Here is a 23,564-nt window from a genome sequence, read left to right as displayed (position 1 = left end):
GGTGTACATAACTGGTCAATACCAAAAATCACAGCGGAAATGAACATAGAAAGTAGAACATAGAAAGTAGAAGTACAGAAATTTATAGTTAACAGGTGATGTTGGTTGGTTTTAATGATGCTAATGAGGACACTTGTGGTAGACATAAAAAACTAAAAGTAACATCTCACACATGCAAATAATAAAAATACTTGTCATTAAATGGCAAAATAATATATACTTAAAATACTGTAATAAAGCTTTTATTTGCTTATTGGCCCAATTCTGTCCTAGGTTTATATTTCAAGCAAGGGGATGTGATTATCTTAAACAGATCTTATACCATGAGACAGAACACCAACACAATTGATTACAATAAGGTCAATCATTTTATTTAATTATTTATTTATTAAGGGTCTATTCTTAAAAGGAGGATCCACACTCAGCATCTCACTGGGAAGACTTGTTACCAGCCAAAGCTGCCCAAAAACATCACACTTAATTGTTGGCCAAGACAAAACCCCAAAAACATGCCAAAAGGGTCTACTAATAACTACACAGCATTCCAGGAAAAAACAATACAAGCCATATAATAAAATTCACATCACACCACTAGGAGAGCAACAGAAGATACAGTAATAAACAGAATGCTGACCCCTCAGGTTGCAGACTTCAATTCCCCAAAATATAAAATTGCTTCAGAAAACCGATAATTCAATGAAGAAAATATAAACACCCAATAGATATGATTATAAAAAATAACAAAAAGGATGACACTTAGCTGTTCCATCAGATGATAAGACCCACCCTTGAGATCTAGATAAATTGTCCCTTTAGAGCATCATTCACTGGTAGGGTGGAAAACTGGTTCGGTTTTGCAGTGAAGTCATCTTTTATTTTCATTTCTATCAGTATTTGTAATAATTATGTTTTGAGTCTCATCTTTTCTATTCTTCACCATTAAATACAAAAAGCAATTAAAAGACAATTTGTGAATTAAAAGCGTTCACACGTTTCTTGAATGTACCATTAATATCCAGTCTACACATGTGCCTAGATTAACTAGTCTGAAAGATACCAATGTTGAACAAATAAACTATGGAAAAAGACACAAACCAGACATTTTTGAACCATAATCATCTTGTGAGCTGAAAAATGAAGCATTCCCACCAAAGTAAACGTTCTATTTAAAGATAATCTAATGTCATAACATTGTGATATGAAACAAAAAGGGTTTTCACAAGCCAAGGAGAAATCAGTATATAAAATATTTATAGTGGAGACTAGCTTCTGAACAATGATGGCAATGGTAATCAGCAAGGCAAATATAGAGCACATGTTGCCTTTTAGCGATACACTGTATACAAATGTTGATTTATTTCAGAATATACCGGGTTCTGTCTGATTCTACCCCATATGCTGAGGACTCATAACACATTTCATATTTTTCAAATATAAGCATCTTCATTTGTAAATGCCTGTATTAAGGCTGGAAGGGAGTCGTTTAAGATTTAACCCTACTGGTCCTTCTCAAAATATTAGCATATTGTGATGAAGTTCATTATTTTCCATAATGTCATGATGAAAATTTAACATTCATATATTTTAAATTCATTGCACACTAACTGAAATATTTCAGGTCTTTTATTGTCTTAATACGGATGATTTTGGCATACAGCTCATGAAAACCCAAAATTCCTATCTCACAAAATTAGCATATCATTAAAAGGGTCTCTAAACGAGCTATGAACCTAATCATCTGAATCAACGAGTTAACTCTAAACACCTGCAAAAGATTCCTGAGGCCTTTAAAACTCCCAGCCTGGTTCATCACTCAAAACCCCAATCATGGGTAAGACTGCCGACCTGACTGCTGTCCAGAAGGCCACTATTGACACCCTCAAGCAAGAGGGTAAGACACAGAAAGAAATTTCTGAACGAATAGGCTGTTCCCAGAGTGCTGTATCAAGGCACCTCAGTGGGAAGTCTGTGGGAAGGAAAAAGTGTGGCAGAAAACGCTGCACAACGAGAAGAGGTGACCGGACCCTGAGGAAGATTGTGGAGAAGGGCCGATTCCAGACCTTGGGGGACCTGCGGAAGCAGTGGACTGAGTCTGGAGTAGAACATCCAGAGCCACCGTGCACAGGCGTGTGCAGGAAATGGGCTACAGGTGCCGCATTCCCCAGACCTGGGCTACAGAGAAGCAGCACCTGGACTGTTGCTCAGTGGTCCAAAGTACTTTTTTCGGATGAAAGAAAATTCTGCATGTCATTCGGAAATCAAGGTGCCAGAGTCTGGAGGAAGACTGGGGAGAAGGAAATGCCAAAATGCCAGAAGTCCAGTGTCAAGTACCCACAGTCAGTGATGGTCTGGGGTGCCGTGTCAGCTGCTGGTGTTGGTCCACTGTGTTTTATCAAGGGCAGGGTCAATGCAGCTAGCTATCAGGAGATTTTGGAGCACTTCATGCTTCCATCTGCTGAAAAGCTTTATGGAGATGAAGATTTCATTTTTCAGCACGACCTGGCACCTGCTCACAGTGCCAAAACCACTGGTAAATGGTTTACGGACCATGGTATCACTGTGCTCAATTGGCCTGCCAACTCTCCTGACCTGAACCCCATAGAGAATCTGTGGGATATTGTGAAGAGAACGTTGAGAGACTCAAGACCCAACACTCTGGATGAGCTAAAGGCCGCTATCGAAGCCTCCTGGGCCTCCATAAGACCTCAGCAGTGCCACAGGCTGATTGCCTCCATGCCACGCCGCATTGAAGCAGTCATTTCTGCAAAAGGATTCCCGACCAAGTATTGAGTGCATAACTGTACATGATTATTTGAAGGTTGACGTTTTTTGTATTAAAAACACTTTTCTTTTATTGGTCGGATGAAATATGCTAATTTTGTGAGATAGGAATTTTGGGTTTTCATGAGCTGTATGCCAAAATCATCCGTATCAAGACAATAAAAGACCTGAAATATTTCAGTTAGTGTGCAATGAATCTAAAATATATGAATGTTAAATTTTCATCATGACATTATGGAAAATAATGAACTTTATCACAATATGCTAATATTTTGAGAAGGACCTGTAATAATAAAGTATTGCAAATCAGTCTTTGATTCACCTGGGGAATGCTTATATAGCTACTAAATATTTATACTGAGTGATCCAGCAAAATGTTTTCACCTACAGTAAATTACATTAAAGGAAAGATGGAGAATACACTAAATAATGTCATAAATATGTATTTTAAATCACAGTAAAACTAGTAACTAATAAAACTATATTATAAAATGTAAGTCTACAAATAAAGGTAAAACAAATATTTATGTTTCAGTGTAATAGATAAACCTTCTTGGCCAAAACTGAAATTCATGGAAAAGTGACATATGTTCATGTTCCTTCATCAGCACCATCTAAAATACATTCATCTACATTCTGGGTGATGGACCCAGCACTGATATCTTCTGCATCGTCATCAATAAGACATTCTCTGTCTGTGGTCATGAAGTTAATTTTGATTGTTTGTTTCTCCCCACTAATCAGGTTGGTTCCTGTAGCTGTTATCTCTGTTGAGCCAAACCTGATTTCCAGTTTGGCTTTACCACCTCCAGTTGTGTCTACAGGAAATAAACCAACCATCTCTGCTCCCCACTCATCTACGTACACTGGATTTTTTTTTACTGAGCTGTAGAATCTTATTTTCATCTCTGTCTGATCTGCTCTTGCTGGAGAACAAAGGAACTCTCTTGTATCATCTGAACCAAGATCTTCACCTTCTTCCACCAATTTTCTGAAAATATCTCGACTCCATTCCACCCCTTTGGCTGCACATTTCTTTTCTTCTTTGTGTTTGGACGGATCAAACTTTTCCCAAACAGCAAATCCATAAGTATAGGAACTTTTTCGAGAAACCACAACCTTTGGATTTCTACCAAACTCCACAGCTCCTCTCATAATTGCTTCCTGAGCTCTGAAAGGACACAGAACTTTACACCGGTGTCCAAACTGATCAGTAATGTGGTGCTGCAGTATCTGGCTCTGAGCGTAGCCTCCAACTAACAGAATGTATTTAATGTGAAGACCAGAGTTAAAGATTTCCTTGAGGTTCTGGGTGATGCCCTCCAGACTTTCATCAAATAAAGACCTCAGTTTGTCTCTTGAGATTTTGATGAATTCACCATCCCAGGAAGCCCCTAGGTCTGATTTAACAAAGTTTTCTGTTTCTGATTTTTGTTTAGCTAATGATCCCAGAGAGTATGAGCAACTGAGCTGAACATCTTTATCAGTCTGTTTGAGAAAGGTAAAGTCATGCATAATTCTCTGAACAGCACTGGGGTAGTTTTTTACATATTCATCCCAGACCCCATCGGGTAATATTTCATTCAGAAACTTTTTAAATTTTCTGTCCACAGTTTGTCCTCCCAGATTATTTCCAGAGACCTTGTGCAGCTCCTTCAGGGCTCCTCCTTCCAGGACTTTATGAACAGTGATGTCAATAGTTCCTCCTTAAATAAACAGAAAGAGAAGAGAACAGAGAAGGCTGGCTTAATAATCTAAACAACCACATTTCTTTAAATTCCAGACATTTTAGTCCACAGATGCTAAACAATAAAATTGTTCTTGTAAAAACACTAAAAACTGTTCAATCTAATCAATAAGACAATTCATCAACATCACAGACAGTACCTCCACAGTCAACAACAATGTACTGAGTCCCTGGACACTGATCCAGTGACTTGCTGATGTCGTTCCCTGTGATGAAACCATCAGATGGAAGCTTCTTACACCAGATTGAAGCTGCTTCTGGTTCCAATGTAATCACCAGTTGTTCCTCAGTTCCTTTTGTTACAATACCTGCCTAGAAAACAAAACTTTTTATCTCTCTGAACATTTCAGAACGTCATTGCTCTCTGTAAAACCTCATGTTACCTGAGTTGCAGCTTGTCTCATGAACTGTTTAGCTGAAGGATCCCAGATGGCAGGAACAGTCAGCACCCAGGTGAAGTCAGAGGCCAAGAACTTCATCTGCCCTGTGTTGGAGCTGATAGTTCTCAGGGCATCTTCTTTAAGGAACCTCAATGATTCTGAGAAAACGTTCAGTGCCTTCATAGACCTTCCATTGGCTGCTTTAATCTCCAGATTACTGGTGAGTTCCTGGTGATGTTTATTAAGATGTTAGATAAAAGAAGTGAATAATTAATTTAAAATGAAGGAAGACCAAGACACAAGGAGACACAGAGTCTCATTTTCAGTATAAAACCATTGCTTCATAAACCGTGCAACTACTAGTTCACAAATATATTAACAATGTAGCGCTTCCTTTATACCCCCACTAGGATAGCGCCCTGAGTTCAACTATTCTATATTACTTCCCTTTGTAGACTTTCAACTTAAACTTTTTTAGATTTACACCAACCTGAATAATCAAACACTGTATCTTAACACTTTATTTAGTTCTAATTTATTAGCAGGCCAGAAATATATATATGTATGTATATATATATAAATTCAAACACACAGAACAATAGAACTTGTGCCAGATCCAATAAACTTAAGGTTTCTTTAAACCAAAAATCAGTCTCTATTAGTCTCTACTGTATATCAGTCTCATTTGCCTTAAATCCAGATGTAATTTACAAAAAGATTCTGCCTTTTAAATAAATCAAAACTGTACAATTTCAAACTCTTTTCACTTCAAATGAACAATCAGCTTTTAACATTGAGCTTGGAACAACTTATGAACTTGTTGATCCACTTTAATCCTACACCAGCTGGTGCTAGTAAATAAAAACCTCCAAATAAAAAGCAAAGCTGTCTATCTGAAGCAAAGCTGAGGATCTGATAGATACATCGAGGGGGAGGAGATGGTTAAAAAGGGGTGCTATTCCCATTTTTCTTGAGTGGAACAACCACTCGTTGCCTGAGAAAAGACCCGGTGTGTGGGACCGTAGGCCTCGGGAGGAATCTGCCGCTGCAGATCCGCATGTGGACCCTTCAGAATCGGAGATTGTGTCTGTAGCTCCTGATCATGATTACTGTGTTTCACCGACAACCGGAGTAATGGCCAACGAGTTACAGATTGAAAATGCAGCTAAAGCTAGTTAGCTGTGTTTAATGCTTACCTTCATAGTTGTCAATGTAATTCGACACGTAAAACTTGAAGCCCTTTTCTTTTTTTGCAGCGTGACGCTGATGATAAAGCTCGAATCAAGCGGAAAACATCGTTGACTGAAACTTTTGGGAGGTGCTGAAGGCAGCGGGTGTAGTACAGCGCCATTGCTTTAGGTGGTGAACAACCGAACAGGAAGTACTCGCCCTCACAACTTCCGATTAGCGGAAGTTGTGTAGCCACATCATGCAACGAGCCAATAAAGGCCTTCCAAGTTGTGATAAAGTTTAGCAGGGCTATAACAATAAACACCAAACTAAGCAGCAACATTGAACAGACCCCAGTAATTGTAACAGCAGCGGTCATGATATTGCAGTGCTGGCCACACCAGTTGCCAAATAGCCAGTGTGTGAACCTGCCGACCTTTCACCCCTCTGCTAGTGCAGACAGAAACAACAACACAGACATTGACCAATCCGTGCCAATAAATCACCGGCTCCTGCCATTCAATTCAAAGACTGCAGGTCTTTATGCTCCATTCCAATTTTTTTGTGGTCATTCAAACTACTAATTTAATGCAACAACCATCAGACTTCAGTCTGAACGGTTCATGACCCCATAGCGACCTGCGTGCACACAAGGAGAATGTAAGCATCACACGGCAGCAAACTGTTTATGGAAGTAATAATGGATGCAGGTGTCTCTGTGTTATTATTGAGTTTCTGAGCACTGGCAGCCAACAATATTATGACCACATCATAATAAGACAAATAAAGCTAAGAAAAAAAAAGCATAACTATTAAAAATGGCCTTTAGTGGAGCAGTGACTGCTACTTCTGTAGAGACGCCTGTGTGGACACGTAGTATGAGCCAGAACAGTGACATGAAGGTTGAATGAAACGCCACAAGACTGTTTAGACTGCAGATGCTTTGAAAACTACGGTTCGTATCCGATTTAGGTCCACAAATAAAAGTGGCACAATTTGGATATTTTTGGAGGTGAAAAGATTGAAATTAGGCCGTTCAGATTGCCATGAAATGGTCAAATATCGAGGTTGCATTTGCCTGCAGTGTGAACATTGCCTAAGAACCATTTCTACTTTTCACTGGAGCACAGAATATGCATATTTCACCAATACCTGATTCTTTTATTTCACTTGCTTGGGGTGTTACGTTCTTCTGCTTGTGGAAAAGGTACTTAAAATATTTTTTTGCAGTTTTGTATGCATCTGTAATTTTTTTGGATATTGTTTTAGATGTGCTTTCAGAAGAACTACAGTTCTCATATATATATATATTTTTCTTAAATTTAAGATCTGATTTTTATTTGTTAAGTTTTGTTAACATTTTCCAAGATTTCCTAAATACACTACAAATAGTGTGTGTATTTTTGCAGGCCCCTTCTAATCTAAGATGATTAGATTTATAAAGGGAAATTACAAAGTCTTGTTTATAAGCAGATTTTTAAAATGTAGACTACTGATGTTAGGACATCTGATTGCATAGAAATAGGTGTGTTTCAACTATGCTACCCTAAGCTTTTTTGCTAATATAATGCACCCTCTGAATACCAAACTCCAGTCTAAATGTTCTGGGTAATCTCAGACGTACTTGCTCAATTGGACTTGATTCTTGATGTAGAAATATAGGGGGATAAAATATGAATCCAGACAAACACTGCTTGTTCATTAAAAAAGATTCCTGGCTTGAAGATACACCTAAAATTTTACATTTATACAGTCCGTATTATCTTGTATGCTCTGTACTACACAACAATTTACTGCAACAGGTTTGTAGCTGCATCTCGGTTGTATAGTAAATTATAGTTAAAAAAACAGGAAAAACTGGGTTATAGTTTATCAGTAAGAACTGGATCAGGTACATTTTAGTAGTAACTGTATTAATGTGCAAACCGTGTTTTTCTTGTTCTCTTACATTACAGTTTATCTACTGTGATTTTAAGTAAATGTTCTGCATTTGACAACCTGTTTAAAGATCAACCTGATAATTCCCATTGTAATGTGTGGACACCATTGCAAACTTACTTATGCAACATATATGGAACATTTATGAGTTTAAATCTGTACTTACTCTGTCATAGAGGACCATTTTGAAGTCTTCAAAGAAATAATGTTTCTTTGATTCTTCTCTGCTCATGTTGTTGTAGGCTGTTTTGGCCTCATAGCCGAAGTTCAGAAATTCCTTATTTTCATTGAATAAAATGCAGGTTGGAGTCTTTGGGGTTCCCATTCCATACTCCTTTCCCCATGTTTTCAAGTGCGGTTCACTTTCTTGTCCTCTGGTTGTGATACTAAAGGCATATCCACTAAATGTCGTGCCAAAGTCTATTGCTACGACAAACGAGTCGCCCATTGCAGAATGAAACTCCCAACAAGTCAAGGCAAGGAGAAATGTCACAGTGACGGTAAGCAGCAGTCAGACCGCATTTATTTATCTCTGTAAACCACACCTCCTGCTGATACTCTATGTCAAAAAATGTTTAAACAAGCATTTATTTTTAATATTTCAATATTAGAGCATAAATAAATAAATATTTACATAAGTCCCTAATGTTTACTTATGCATAATTCACTGCATAATTTATGCAGACAGTGTGTTCTATAAATAGAATTGAAAGATATTGAAATGGAAATAAGATCTTTGATTTAAGAAATAATTGTGAGACGTTAAAAGATTTGTAGACTACTTGTTTTTACAAAAGAAATGGTTTCTAGTTCCGAGTGCTAAAGGTAGCCAACAAGTAAAAATAAGCAAAGTTTTCAGCATCATTGGACATAAAAGACTGACATTAAGAAGTAGCTTGTTTTGAATATAAATATAATATAAATTAATTTATGCATATTGCATTATTTCAAATTATTATTTCAAATGAGAAGATAAACTGTGTAGGTACCATAAAACTAAGAAACACACACACTTTTCTGTTCATATTGGTAAAAAAAAACAAATAAGACTTTCAAAAATATGTGTTATTTGTAGTATTAAAAGTAGATTGTTGCATAAAATTCTGAAAGGATTCCCAGACCATCCACATTGTTGCTAACTGACTCTGTGGTTTCCTCATTAAAAGGATGTTTAAACTGATAATGAAAAGAACCACAGCAGAGGAACAGGTTTTTGAGAGGTGCCTCAGGTATGATTGATATTTTTCTCTTTGCTTTATGTTTCCTGGTAGTTAACTCTTAGGCATACAGTGTTTGACTTCAGGGGAAAAGTGAATCATCAATTTGTTAGTTAGTTGTTAATCTCTTAATCTTTTCATGCAAACACATGATTCTCAAAATGCTTCACCCATTTGTGTACAAAATACATTGAGGGGATAAGGTACTAAAATAATTATTAAATTATTATGTTATGATTTGGAGTTGTTTGGTTTCTGTTTTTTTTCTTATATGTTCTCACAGTTTTTGAATCATGCTTCTGTTTATTATTTTCCTGGTCATGTTTTAGTTTTTGTTTTGTATTCAAGATTCTCTGTTTTTGCTCCAGCCACATTTGTTCTGTCTGTTAATTAACCTTATCCAGTTCACCTGAGCAAATTTAATCAATTTAGCTTCCTCTCAATTATCTGTTCAGATAAGCATGAACTGGGCCATTTATATAGATCATCCTGCTACTTTTAGATGCATCCTGTTGTAGAAAAATGTGTTTTTACCAAGACAGAGACCGATGATTGTCACTCAGAATCAGCTTTATTATAAACTTGCAAGAGAGAAGGATTTTTTACAGCATTGGAGATGCACTCAGTAGTGCTGCCAAATCGTTCTGACCAGACAAAGCAAACGTTCTCCTTATAAGCTACAACAGTTTTCAAGGTAACTCTCATGAGACCCAGAGAGACGAGGTCCCTGACATAATCTTAACAGTGTGGCGTACATATTATCTCACATAGCTACAAGCAGAAGGCTGAGAAACCATTACTCTGAGACTATATAAGAGAAGAATGGAACAACACTGAGGGGTTCTAATACTTTTGTCAGTTCCTGTAGAGTATCATAGAGCAAATTAAGCAGGGCACTAACATTTTCATAACAATCCACCCTCTTCGATTATAATGAGACAAGGTTCATATGTTATCGAACACCCAAGAAAATGTTTACTGAATGACAAAGAAGGAAAGTACAAGAAAATTAATTTCAAAACTGTGAATTGATTAGTAATACAATGAATAATAAAAATGAATAGAAAATTTATTATATGAAACAAGTAGTAATAAAAATTGACTAAATAATGTAAAATAAATAATGAAACATTATTACAAAGCTAAACACTACAACAAATCTACTATTACTGTCATCCTCTTTGTTGGAAACAATTTGTCACTCTGATGGAAACAAAAACATCTTTTCAATCAACAATCTTTTAAGGAATGATCAGATAAAATGAATACACAAGTAATATAAAGAATTCAAACACTCAAAAAATTAAATGAAGAAAATATAGCAGAATATATTAGTACATCAATATACTATAGCAAAATGAAATCATGAGTTATCATCTATGTTGTGTGTGTTCGGTACACATCTACATCATTAGAATTAGGAGGATTATTTGAATAGATATAAATTGAATATCGGTAAATTTATTAGAAAGCGTCATCATCATGAGAGTCACTTTCAGACTCATCAGAGGAATCCAAGGGTTCCCCTTCACCTGTGAGGAGGGACATCTGATATGACCTAGAGGTAATCAATCTATTAATTAGAGTACGCAGACAAAATAAGTCATACCTGCAATAATAAAACCCTTCCATTTACCAAAGGTAGCAGTAAACCAATCAGACAAAGAATCAGCACCAAAGTCAGGGTACCAGGGAGCCAGGGTGCATAATTCATCCAGAGCTTTGGTTACTGAACCATCAGGACCTGTTATTTGGAATAAAAGTACAATATAAAGGACCAAGCATGGCACAAACACCTCCCTTTTAAGCCAACGACATGTCTAAAGCCATTCTGGTTTGCCAAGACATAAGAGAACTGGAGGATAATTGGTCAGTTATGCCGACCATTACATCTCTGGTGATGTTTGCTAAGCGCTGCATATTGTGGTGGACATAATTAATGTGATCAACATTTTTGTTAGGAGTAATCCAAAGAAATATTGATTCAAACCCATTGACTACAGGATTGGCTAACACCACGTGGGAGAGCAGTAGTGAAAAGTTGTGGTCTGGCTGAAGAACAGGCAATACACTCTGTCATGTTATTGCTTTTAGCGTAAATGTTATCCATTCTAAGCAGGTGTTTTTGTCAGAAAATCCAGTTTCAACTTGTAACATTACTTCAGGTGATGAGACATTTAAGTAAGTGACCAATGATTGAGGAGGTGTGGTCGGGCTAGGAGAAGGGCTAACACCAGTAATATCTAGAACTTCATCAGGAGATATAGAATCAGAATCAGCTTTATTGCCAGGTTTGTACATACAAACAAGGAATTTGACTCCGGTACACTTTGCTCTTTTGTTCTGTTTTTGCATTACAGAATATACAAATTTACAATTTACAATGTACAATATATACATATATAATACAAAGGTGCATTTGCAACATCTGTATGCTGTTGTTCTGTACTCTATTGAATGTTCATCAGAGAAACAGCCTGGGGGAAGAAACTGTCTCTGTGGCGGCTAGTTTTAGTAAACAGTGCTCTGTAGCGCCACCTGAAGGTAAAACTCTAAACAGTTTATGTGCAGGGTGTGTGGGGTCTGCAGAGATTTTAGCAGCTCTTTTCTTGACCCTAGACCTGTATAAGTCCTGGATGGAGGGAAGGTCAGCCCTGATTATTCTCTCTGCAGTCCTGATTATTCGTTGCAGTCTGGACCTGTCCTGTTTTGTGGATGAACCAAACCACACTGAGATGGATGAAGACAGGACAGACTGAATGATGGCAGTGTAGAAGATGACCAGCAGCTCCTGTGGAAGGTTGAACTTCTTGAGTTGCCTCAGGAAGTTCAGTCTCTGCTGGACCTTCTTTCGAACAGTGTCTATGTGCGAAGACCATCTCAGGTCCTCAGAGATGGTGGTTCCTAAGAACCTGAAGTGGTCCACGGCCGATACAGTGTTGTTGAGGATGGTGAGGGGGGTGTATGGGGGTGGTGTTCTCCGAAAGTCCACCACCATTTCCACAGTCTTGAGTGGGTTGAGTTCAAGGTAGTTCTGACTGCACCAGTGTACCAGCCAATCCACCTGCTGTCTGTATGCAGACTCATCACCGTCCTGGATCAGTCCAATGACAGTGGTGTCGTCTGCAAACTTAAGGAGTTTCACGGACGAGTCCGTTGAGGTGCAGTCATTTGTGTACAGAGAGAAGAGGAGTGGGGATAGAACACATCCCTGGGGGGCACCAGTACTTATTGATCTGGATCGGGAGAAGATGCTCCCCAGTCTCACCTGCTGCTGTCGGTCCGTCAGGAAGCTGTTGATCCACTGACAGGTGGAGGCTGGGACGTTGAGCTGTGTGAGTTTCTGGTGGAGGGTGTCTGGTATGATGGTGTTGAAGGCCGAGCTGAAGTCTACAAACAGGATCCTGGCGTACGTCCCTGGGTGGTCGAGGTGTCGCAGGATAAAGTGTAGACCTAAGTTAACAGCATCATCTGCCGACCTGTTTGCTCGGTAAGCAAACTGCAGGGGGTCCAGCAGGGGGCCTGTGATGTCTTTCAGGTGCTTCATTCAAGATTCAAGATGGCGCCGACGGTTGATCCACAAACTGAATTTGAAACAATCCCAGTGGGTCTCTTCCTGAAACATCAGCTCCTAAAACCAAAACAAGTTCATTAAGTTCTGCATGATTAACAGTAGGCCAGGGATTCTTCCACATTTCTCTGACAGTTATTACCAGGGGATTATATCTAGTGGTGTCAGCTCGTTGGGTGGACTTGTCTCTAATCAAACTGATGCATTGCCGCAGGCCCTGTGGAACATAGTTAGAGTTCGGGTTGATAGAACCTTTTGGATTTGAGTTCCAGTACACATGAGTCCAGTCCGGACACAGGTGTGCGGACACAAATGTACACATCTGCATTCTGAAACCAACTGTCATAACCCCTGCGGGGTACCACGTCACAGAGGTCAATCCTTGCTGCCACTGTGGTATTCTTAGGGTTACCTGTCTGAGTTGTTCTGATGTGGAGACAGTTCTGTCAGACCTGATGAGCTTTGATAAAAAAACATGGAAAGAATAAACCAACATAACATAACAATGATGAAAACAGAGAACAAACATGCAAAAAGTCCCATCTTCTGTACATCTTCAATTTGGGAGACTTGAGGTAGATAAAAGACATCTTCTTCTCATCCATGATCTTATTTAAAGCAAACTGCCCGAGGGATTATTATGCCCATTGTAAAAAGAGTGTTCTTCACCCACCTCTTCAATCACTCTCCAGTGATTAGCTTACAGTACTTTGGCTTGTGGTGGGCCGTTGTCCTTCATGGGGTAATCTCCTTTCTTTATGTGATGGTTGGAGCAGGCCTAGTGCTCTAGCCCGTTGGCTTGGGCCGACGTCCCTCAGGAGTGGAGTCATCTGGTGGATTAGGAAGCCGTCTGCAGTAAGCAGCCACTGTTCGAGCCACCAGCAGCACCTTGGAATGGACTCTGTTTGCGTTTGGACCTTCGATGTCTCTTCCTTAGCTGGACCAATAACCCTTGCTGCAGTTGGTGTAATCTGACTGCATCCTGCTAATGGCAGACAGCTCCACCTAGAAAGAAGGCTTGATATACGGTTGCAGACAAACTTCTACAGTAATAACTGTTTTCAGTGGCCTTCAACAGTTCTAGAATAAATAAACTATTCTGTGTTTTCATTGCAGCAAAACAAAATGAAACTTATGTCTACCCTTATTTTTGCATGCAATTTAAATGCAGTGGTTCATTATTACCCCAGGTGCTTAACTCAGTTTGCATCATATTAAAGCTCAAAAATCTTCAAATAGGGATATTTACTTTGATAAGTAAGACTGGTCCATTCTGAGTCTGCATTTTATCCATTGTATCACTTGGCGATGTCAAACTTTAGATCTGCTGCCGTCTGAACTCCTTTATTTCCAACAGTTGGTTCAGTTACTGAAGGCTAAAATAATTAGGCCCGAGCAGGAAAACTGCAAGGGCCTATTGTAATCGCTCGAATTCTTATTTATTATTATTCCGTTGCGTCTTTGCGGGGCAATATGGGGACTTTGCCAAGCCCCTAGATGCACACGCTTTTACCCAAAATTGTCCCCCAACGAAAATTCTTGATCCTTAATGTCGTCATCAGTGGGCGTGGCCAAACCACTTAGCCACGCCCCCAAACGTGAGATAGCCCGAACCGTAAGTCGTGGAGATCTGAAATTCGCCACAATGCTAGAGCTCCTCAAACCAAGACAAAAAGTATCTTGGGGGTATGCCCTAAAATGCACAGGAAGTCGGCCATTTTGGATTAAAGGCCGATTTTTGCCCGTTTTTCACTTTTACTGACCTTGAACTTTAACAAACTCCTCCTAGGGATTTTTAGCTATCTACTTCATATTTGGCCTATATGCTGATAAGGCATGGGGGATCAAAATCCTGAGTTTTCGGCCATGTTTAGGGGGCGTGGCCGGGGCACGAACTTCGCGTTCGCTCCGAAAGTGAAAAATTGCAATAACTTTCCCAAAAAAATTCCAAATCACAGCAAAGTTGGCATGAAGGAGGACCTTCCGGTTCCCGATGATCCTATGGGGTCATATGCTGACATCACCAAAGCCACGCCCCCTCAGAACAGGAAGTCACTTTTTTCACTTGGAAAGGTGCCTCTCTGACCCTCTTGACCCAATCAACTTGAAAGTGTGTCAGAAGACAGATAACTAGTGGGTCTAACTTCGTTTGAGGCACAGTGACTTTTCATAAAAGGGTGTGGCCATGGCGGCACGGCGAAGTCAGACGTCACGCCATGGCCATACGTTTGCCTCTAATTTCCACATAGATCATCTGATCTGCACCAAATTTTATGTAATTGATCCTACTCCAGTCCCCAACAAAGATCTGATGACATATTCGGTGGGCGTGGCCTAATTCGTCCACAGCGCCCCCTAGAAAATTTCAAAAAATCAGCCCCAAGCCATGCTTTGACCGAGGATTCTCAAATTTGGTACACATATCTAACTTCTCAGGACCTACAAAAAAGTCTCTTGGAGCATTGGTCCGAATCCCACAGGAAGTCGGCCATCTCGGATTGAAGTTGCCATTTTGACCCAGTTTTGACCGTTTCTAACCCACATATCCGAGCAAACTCCTCCTACAGCTTTTGACTTAGAGACTTGAAAATCACTCAGTATACTCTTAAGGGATTGGGGATCAAAAGTTATCAAAATCTTTTTCATACATGAAAGCGTGTGGGCGTGGCCACGCCTCAAAATATGACTTCTCGCCATAAAACACTAAAGTGATATAGCTCCTACAAGGAAAGTCACAGACAAATGAAACTGTTGGATGGGTGCAAAAACTTGTTATCACTCATGTAAAAACTTTGTGTTGCAAGGCACCTGCACTATGCCTTCCTCCCTGTGTGTGTGAGATCATTGTTATCTCTGTGTGAACCAGCCTCCTTTCCGTCTCACACACACACCCTGTCTGAACTGTCTGTTGAACTGTGCATATAAATAAAGAGATAGGGTGTCAAAACTTTGTAGTTTCACTGCAAAGTGGTCTACCCTTGCTGCAAGTAACTCTGACTGTATCGTTCTTACCTCTGAGTTGACTAAATAATACCTAACATTTATTGGTCCTTCGAAGCCGGATTAATTCAATAACCTTATTTCTCTTTGCTTTAACAGTGACTCTGGGATCCGTGGGGGAAGCCTGACGTCGAGCGAAGCACCGCTGCACAGCCTCCATTAGCCGGAGTGGCTGAAAGTCCCGGTGTGTGTGAATTCACACTTGGCCAGTGGGTTATCGCCTTCCTCGGCGCGGGGTGACTCTCACAGGGTCCAGAGAGTCACCAAGAAGTCAACTCCGAGGTGAGACAGTTTTAAAATACAGTTTATAGGAAAAGTACTTAACAGTCGTTGGTAGTGCGTCGCCGGAAAGGACGCTGCATTGGGATGGTTTTATTCCACCGTGAAAGGAATAGTGACAAATTAAGGTAGGGCCCCGCCAAGAAGGGGGCCAAATAAAATGACTAAGGGTTATTCCCCTGCGAGGGAATAGAATAAGCGCTATAAAAGTAAAAAGAACGGAGTAAATTGAGCTCATAAAATAACACCAAGTTAACTTAGAAAAATTACAAGGTACCTGAAACTAACTGTGTGACTGTGTTGTGTGTGTATATGGAGGACTAAGCATTTTAATAGAATCAGCAGGATTCTGCTAGTCCTGTGTTTTCTTTTGCCCAGATTAAAACTACGTACTGGTGACTTTGGAGATTCAGGTCGGATTTTATTCCAGAAAATTAACACCGCTGCAAATTAGTCGCAGTAGAAGGGCGTGTTAATGTCCTCTCCTTAAAGTCTCATGCCAGTGACCTTTTATCTGAGACATTCATACTACAATTAAACTAACATAAAACATAATGGGGAAGGAACAAAGTAAACTAATTGACTTAGAAGGGGAGGTAAAGTTTATGGAGAACTATGTAAAAGGAGCAGGTATGATCTGTCATTGATGGAATAAAAAATAAAAAACATGGGTTTTTGGGCAAATTAGATACAAAGGATGTCTTAAAATTATAAGGGGATCTAAAATTAGAAATAATGAAAACTAAAAAGAGAAAAATAACAAAGAACAATGGGGAAAGAACAGAGAAAAATCTCTGATTTAACAGAAATATGTACACGATGGCATAAAAATACGGATTTTCAGGTAACTTAATTATCACTGAAATCCTAAAACTACACGGGGATCTTAAACTGGAGATTATGCATTCAAAAGATTCAAGAGACAATAAAAAACCTTGCCAGATTATAATTTCAAAGGGGACTTTTCAGTCCCTGAACACACACAGTTGATAAACAGATTAAAACAAAAAGATGAATAAAAAACAAAAAAAACAATAAGAGCAGTCTTTAACTGACATAGCCATAATACTGAGGCCTTAAGAAAAGCACAGAAAAAAACTTTCAGCTTAACTGAAAACAAATAAAGGGGGGCGGACCGCCACCCATCCCAGGTTAGAATACCAAGGTAGCCCCAAATTATAAAGACTAAGAGGTGGTTTTAGAGGACGTGGTAAAAGAAGTTAAGAGGAGGTGACAATGTGGACAACATGGAAACTGTCCAACTGGACAACCCAGTGAACAATGACTAGAGTTGTTAAAGACGTAATTTGAGAGTAAAAGATATTGTAGGCAAGTATTAGTGAGAAACAGGTGCTTTAAAAATAATTCTATGGTGTTATACTACTAACAATATCATGATAAAATGCAAAAGATTCATTTTACAGGGAAATAATTCCATATTTGGCTCAGATTGTGTGCATTCTTGACTTTTCCTCTTTGAAAGAAGTTAAATTTCAGCTCTGTGAAACGACCTTGACAAAGAGATGCAGCTGCCTGAAAACAAAGATAAAACGTCAGCAAACAGCAGAAGCCTGTCTCTGCTGAAAGGTCTGAAAAAAATTGTAACTCTACCCTGCATGTGTCAAACTCAAGGTCCGCGGGCCAAAACCGGACCTCAGAAGTTTAGTGATTCTCTAGAAGTAGAGCCTTTTAATATGGTGATTGTGTGCTTGAATGTTATTTTGTCAATCAATAAGCAGTTTTGTCTGCACAGATTATAAGGTCAGATAATGGAACTCATTTTGTAAATAAATTAATAGAACTAAGTTCTAATGCATTAGGGTTTCAGTTAAAGATTAAGGAAAACAATGGAAGAAACAGGGAGGCCATGGCCCGAATGCCTATCCCTGGTTAAATTATGGATGAGAATAACTCCAAATCAAACTGGTCTTACTCCATTTGCCACCTACTGTACATCATTGTATGGCTCCACCCACTATATTCTGAGTCTGAGATCACGTGACACCAAGTTGCTGATGTGAATTTGTATTCTCAAAGAAATAGTACATGGCAGACCGTTTTCTCTGCCCTCTGACATGAATGAAATAGAGAAAGCACAACAGGAAACTTCATTAGCTGAGTGGATGAATAAAATGTTGCAGACAAAAGAAGAACAAATGTCCAGTGGTCTGCCGATAATCTCTGCTCCTATCCCACAGAACAACCTGAGGCCTGGAGACCTGGTCCTGATTAAGACACTCCACCGGAAGGATTGGAGCACTCCTCGGTGGAAAGGGCTGTTTCAAATACTCCTAACAAAGCCCACAGCTCTGAAAATAGCAGAGAGGCCTTCCTGGATCCATAAAAGCCACTGTAAGCCAGTTTTGCCGTTACAGGAGCCAAACCAACCGACGGGGTAACAGAGGAAGTCCGGGTTCAAAGGAGTTTGAGGACCCATGTGGCCCAGTGTCTCAAACCGGTGAAGAAAACAGCTGATCTGCGCCCAATTATAAAATGGCTCTCTGTAACATGTGGACAGGACTGATAAGCCTGAGCTTAATTCTGGTAGCAGGACTCTTTCTCTATCTAAAGCAGGATCCACAGGAGGTGATACCGAACCAGAAGAGATGGACATCAGACGGGACCCATCTCAGAACACTGACGGAAGAACATGACGCACATCCATTCCTACAGAATTTCTGGTATTGTTCATGGTGGCATATGCAACACTGAACCAGGTAGAAATGCACAAAAATGAAGGGGACGATTATGATGACATGTTGTAAATAAATCACATCGAAAGCCTGAGTGTACTCATACATTGTATTTCATAAAATGACCTTACAGCAGAAAATCGAAAGAAGTTGTTGCTTAAGTGAAATGAGAAAAAGTACAATGATGACATAAACAGGGCAGATTTTTAAATTCCTTTATTATGTTTCACTGTTTTCATTAAGTATTATTCTTTTATTTTTTTGATTTCAAGTATTATTCTTTTATTTTTTTGATTTCAAGTATTATTCTTTTATTTTTTATGATTTCAAGTATTATTCTTTTATTTTTTATGATTTCAAGTATTATTCTTTTATTTTTATGATTTCAAGTATTAATCAACATTTAACTTTTAATGGTCGCCGAGGGCGGCGGGGCCGTATGAGTATTTCCCACAAAATATAATCTGTTTACCGTCCGTGGGTTTTCGCTCATACAAAGTATTTTTCTTACTCGTTTTTATATTAAATGTTTTTACTTGTGATAAAAGGAGGGACTGTTGGATGGGTGCAAAAACTTGTTATCACTCATGTAAAAACTTTGTGTTGCAAGGCACCTGCACTATGCCTTCCTCCCTGTGTGTGTGAGATCATTGTTATCTCTGTGTGAACCAGCCTCCTTTCCGTCTCACACACATACACCCTGTCTGAACTGTCTGTTGAACTGTGCATATAAATAAAGAGATAGGGTGTCAAAACTTTGTAGTTTCACTGCAAAGTGGGCTACCCTTGCTGCAAGTAACTCTGACTGTATCGTTCTTACCTCTGAGTTGACTAAATAATACCTAACAGAAACCTTCTGGGATTGATCTGCCTCTAGGCCTCAACAATATTCACTGATCAGATGCTGACATCATCGAAGCCCCGCCCCCTGAAAACAGGAAGTATCACGTTTTCCTTTACAGAGTCAATGTTTGATGTTCTTCACCTAATCAATGTGAAACTGTCCCAAGTAACAGATAACATGATGGTCTTAGACAGTCGCCAGTACTTACTGCTTTAGCTGGAGGGTGTGAATATGATGGCGTGGCGAATTCAGATGTCACGCCACAGCCATACGTTTGCCTCTAAATTACACATGCATGGTCCCATTCACTCCAAACTGAATATGGTTGATTTTTGTCAGCCCCCAAACAGCTCTATTGGATTACATTTAAATTTGGATCAATAGCGCCCCCTAGGACACTTCAAGGGCTATATCTCCCTCATTCATCATCGGATCCACTTGAAATGTAGTATACATGATCATGAGTTAATGATGGACATTTTGACACAGTCAATTGATGATGTCGTTTTAGCCCCACCCACAAACAGACAAGCGACTGCTTGTAAATCGGACCTTCTAGAAGGTCCGATTTACTCGAAATTTTGAATGCTTTTTGCCAGACCAAAACTCTTCATGACCGAAGATCATATGACATGTTGCTCACTGTACCACTTAGTGACGACGTGTTGAAGTGAAGCAGTGTCATCGTCGGTGGCGTGTATGAGGTGATGCCAGGCTCCTGCGGTCGCTCAACAGCCCGAGTTGCGCTGAGGGGTGCGAGGACCTTCAAAGCTGCTTGCAGGTTTCTAGTTTTGTTTGTATTTTTACCTTTTCCATTAAGCAGAAACTATTTTTAATAATTACATGGATCTTCATCAAAATATCCAGCAAAGGAAAATTAATCTTTTGACTCATTTAGAGGAATTAACCCCGTACATTCAGACAGGTTCTCAGGATGAGGCCTTGGGGAGCTGGGCACCAGTTTTATAGACAAAACACAAAGTGTAATCTTCTCTCACAATGTTACTAAGTCTTCACTGGAGATAGGAGCAACCTTCCCCATAGTTACAGTACTGCTGCCATATGTGCTAAAACCTTTGTAACCCAGTGTTTCATTTTATTTTATTAAGGCTGACATTCCCTCTTTGTACGCATGGTTCAACCCATTAGTCAATTTAGCATTTGTCTTTTGTCATTAATAATTGAAAAAAAATGTTTTAGCAACCAAAACCACATTAAATATAATTTAAAGAAATTAAGAATCTATTTCCTTCTTGCCAATAGATTGCTCCTCAAAAGGTTCATTTTGTACATTAATATAAAGGCCTATTTCCCCTATTAGACTGTTTATTTTATAATTGCGTTAGCTTCAGTTTGTGTAGGTAATGTGGCATTTTCCTTTAAATTTCATTTGAAGTCATGCATATAATTTTAATCTAGTTAGAACCACATAGGATTGATGTATTTAAAAATATTTATAGCTTTTGTTAGCTCTATGTTTTAACCATTGACATCATTAGAATTATTCATTAAGAATGAATGAATTTATCATCATGTATTTCAAATGAATTAGTATTAATTAAATTGGTCTCAGAGTTCACCACTGTGAATTTATCTAAATAAATTTAGGAAAAAACAACCTGGTTGTTTCTATTTGCAGTCACCTCAGTTTTAACAATAAAACATTAAATGTTATGAAGTTTATTTTAATGTTTCAATTATAAATGAGTCACATCATCTTGATTTGTCTTGGTTTAAGATGAGTAAATTTAAATCATGCAGGTTTAATGCATAAATCCTACCAATTGAACCTAATCATTAATTATAGTATAGGATCATGACTCAGGTTTGTTATCAAAATATATTCCTTATTTGTGGCATATCTTGAACTTTCAGCTTGTTTAATTTATTGGCACCAGGATAAAGTTTTCAGTCCATTAAATCCCCAATGAATCTGCAAGCAAAACTAATTATTTGAAGAAGTTTAAACTATTTAATTAACATTTTAATTATAAAACACATAAATCTAAATTTCATGCTTTATCCTCACTCAATCATTTTATAAACATGCATTTTAACTGTTAGAATTATGATTATTGATTAATTAATCTTTATTCATTATAATTAAAAATCATAATTTGACAAAATTAATTTCTTAACCAACCTCATTTATGAATCGAGACCAGAGATGTCTTCTGGTGTTGTAATTGTGGCTCAACAATTCGTAATAATTGATAACTATTACCGGAGATGTCACTGTTTAATCGACTGTTTCTGCTGAAACGTGTGGAACGTTAACCTTATTTTGACTGACACATCACTCTTGCACAAAATAAACACAGAATGCCTTCTCTTTATCTATGTGAATATTTATTATATCACAGCCTGATACAATCCGTTCTTCTGATTTAATAATCTTCACCTACTCAAACATGCAAAGTGCTACACAATAAGGGGGTAAAATATCTAACTAAACAAAATAAAGCAAAACAGCAGTGGGTGCGTATGGGATCAAACCAGCAGTTATGGCAAAAATGACAATATGAAAAAGGGGTGTGGTTGTGAGTGGAGGGTGGGGCGCAGCTCCACTGTAACTCAGTTATACTCAGTCATAAAACCTCATAAAACCTCCCCCAACTCTTGAGCAGACAAAGAGTTATAAAACTTTTGGCGGCAAACTAGCAAGCAGTGAGGTTGAATACAAAGGAAATGGGAAATTTCACCATGAGGTTATTTTAAAAGTCCAGTCTCACAGCGCACCTGCGCTTGCTCTCAGGTGTTCAACAACCCCGCAAAACACACACAAAGCTGGGGAGCGCGGCAGCTTCCAGACATCAACACGGCACATCAAAGTTTCAATAAAAAGGTTACATGCACCTATCATTCAGGACACATTAGATTAAATAGCGAATCTCATCGCACTAAAACCTCCTGTACCCTGCCCAGACTTTCTAAGAAAGAAATAAAAATAAAGGATGGGTTTTACTTTGTTGAAGCCTTCTTTCTGAGCGGGGTTGAGAGCGAATGGAGGGGGGAGTTGGAAGTTACTGTGCGCCCACAGTTAACTTCAGGAAAAGCGGTCAATCTTCGTCCTCTGGGCTCCTTGGCGAAAGGGAAAATATGATCTGACCATCACAGTCGACTAGGACAAAACATGGTGGCTCCTTGAAACTCCGTGGGTTTTTTAGTTACGTGTTAAACTCACGTCTTCAATCGGCAAAGTGAAATTTTTGGCCTTCTTATTCCAGAAACCTCAGTTATGAATTCTTCGTTGGCCAACGAGAGAGAATAAATGAAATCCACTCGGGACTCTTCTCCAGGTGATGCTTCAGATGTTGGTGACCGTGTCACGGTCTCCAGCTGAAAAGCGAGTGTTCAAAATGGGTGCCTTCCTATATAGCGTCTTGTGACGTCAGACTTGGGGCGCCCCGTCATATCAGTCGCAATGTCCGACGGGATCTGTAGGAACGGACTGTCCTAGATACAAAATGGCCGATGCCGTTGGAAAGGCATAGTGATGTCCAACAACATGCAAATGGTCCAATATTCAGCAAACAAGTGGTCCAACATTCCCCCCTAGGTTCAAAGGGTGAGATGAATCGCAGTCTTTGAAGCTACTGGGACCATTCTGTCCTTTGCTGAACAATCAGTGATCCGTGGCGAAGCAGAACAAACAAAACTGTCTCTGTGTTCCTCAAAACCTATGACTGGGCAGGATAGAGGTTAGCCTGGGCAGGACTAAACTCTGACTAACTCATGCCTTTCTACATTGTTCAGTGAGAAAGGTATGGTGGAGTGTGGCTTTGTAGCTCCTATGGCACCCTACAGGAGAGGAATGGGTGTCAGATAACGTGACCCCCCTTTGGTCTGTTGGAACAATGTCCACAGCATGGAAGAGCTGTTTGATGCCAATCTGCACACTGGCTGTCTTGAGGAGAGGGCGAAGCCGTCTACTAAAAGGAGTG

The 23,564-nt window shown here is 39.2% G+C and overlaps 1 protein-coding gene across 1 annotated transcript; it reads right to left on the bottom strand.

Annotated features, from left to right (window-relative positions):
- Positions 1–3,208: 3,208 nt before the first annotated feature.
- Positions 3,209–6,312, bottom strand: LOC124871636 (heat shock 70 kDa protein 12A-like). Its single transcript, XM_047371097.1, has 4 exons — positions 6,105–6,312; positions 4,912–5,136; positions 4,669–4,840; positions 3,209–4,487 (listed from the first exon to the last, which is right to left on the bottom strand). Exons 1-4 carry the CDS (start codon positions 6,108–6,110, stop codon positions 3,373–3,375), a joined length of 1,518 nt encoding a protein of 505 aa, XP_047227053.1. The 5' UTR covers positions 6,111–6,312; the 3' UTR covers positions 3,209–3,372.
- Positions 6,313–23,564: the final 17,252 nt, after the last annotated feature.

Source organism: Girardinichthys multiradiatus, chromosome 7 (assembly GCF_021462225.1).
Source record: "Girardinichthys multiradiatus isolate DD_20200921_A chromosome 7, DD_fGirMul_XY1, whole genome shotgun sequence".
Classification (NCBI taxonomy): domain Eukaryota; kingdom Metazoa; phylum Chordata; class Actinopteri; order Cyprinodontiformes; family Goodeidae; genus Girardinichthys; species Girardinichthys multiradiatus.
Note: the sequence above shows the minus strand (reverse complement) of the source record. Positions and strands in the feature narration are given on the sequence as shown.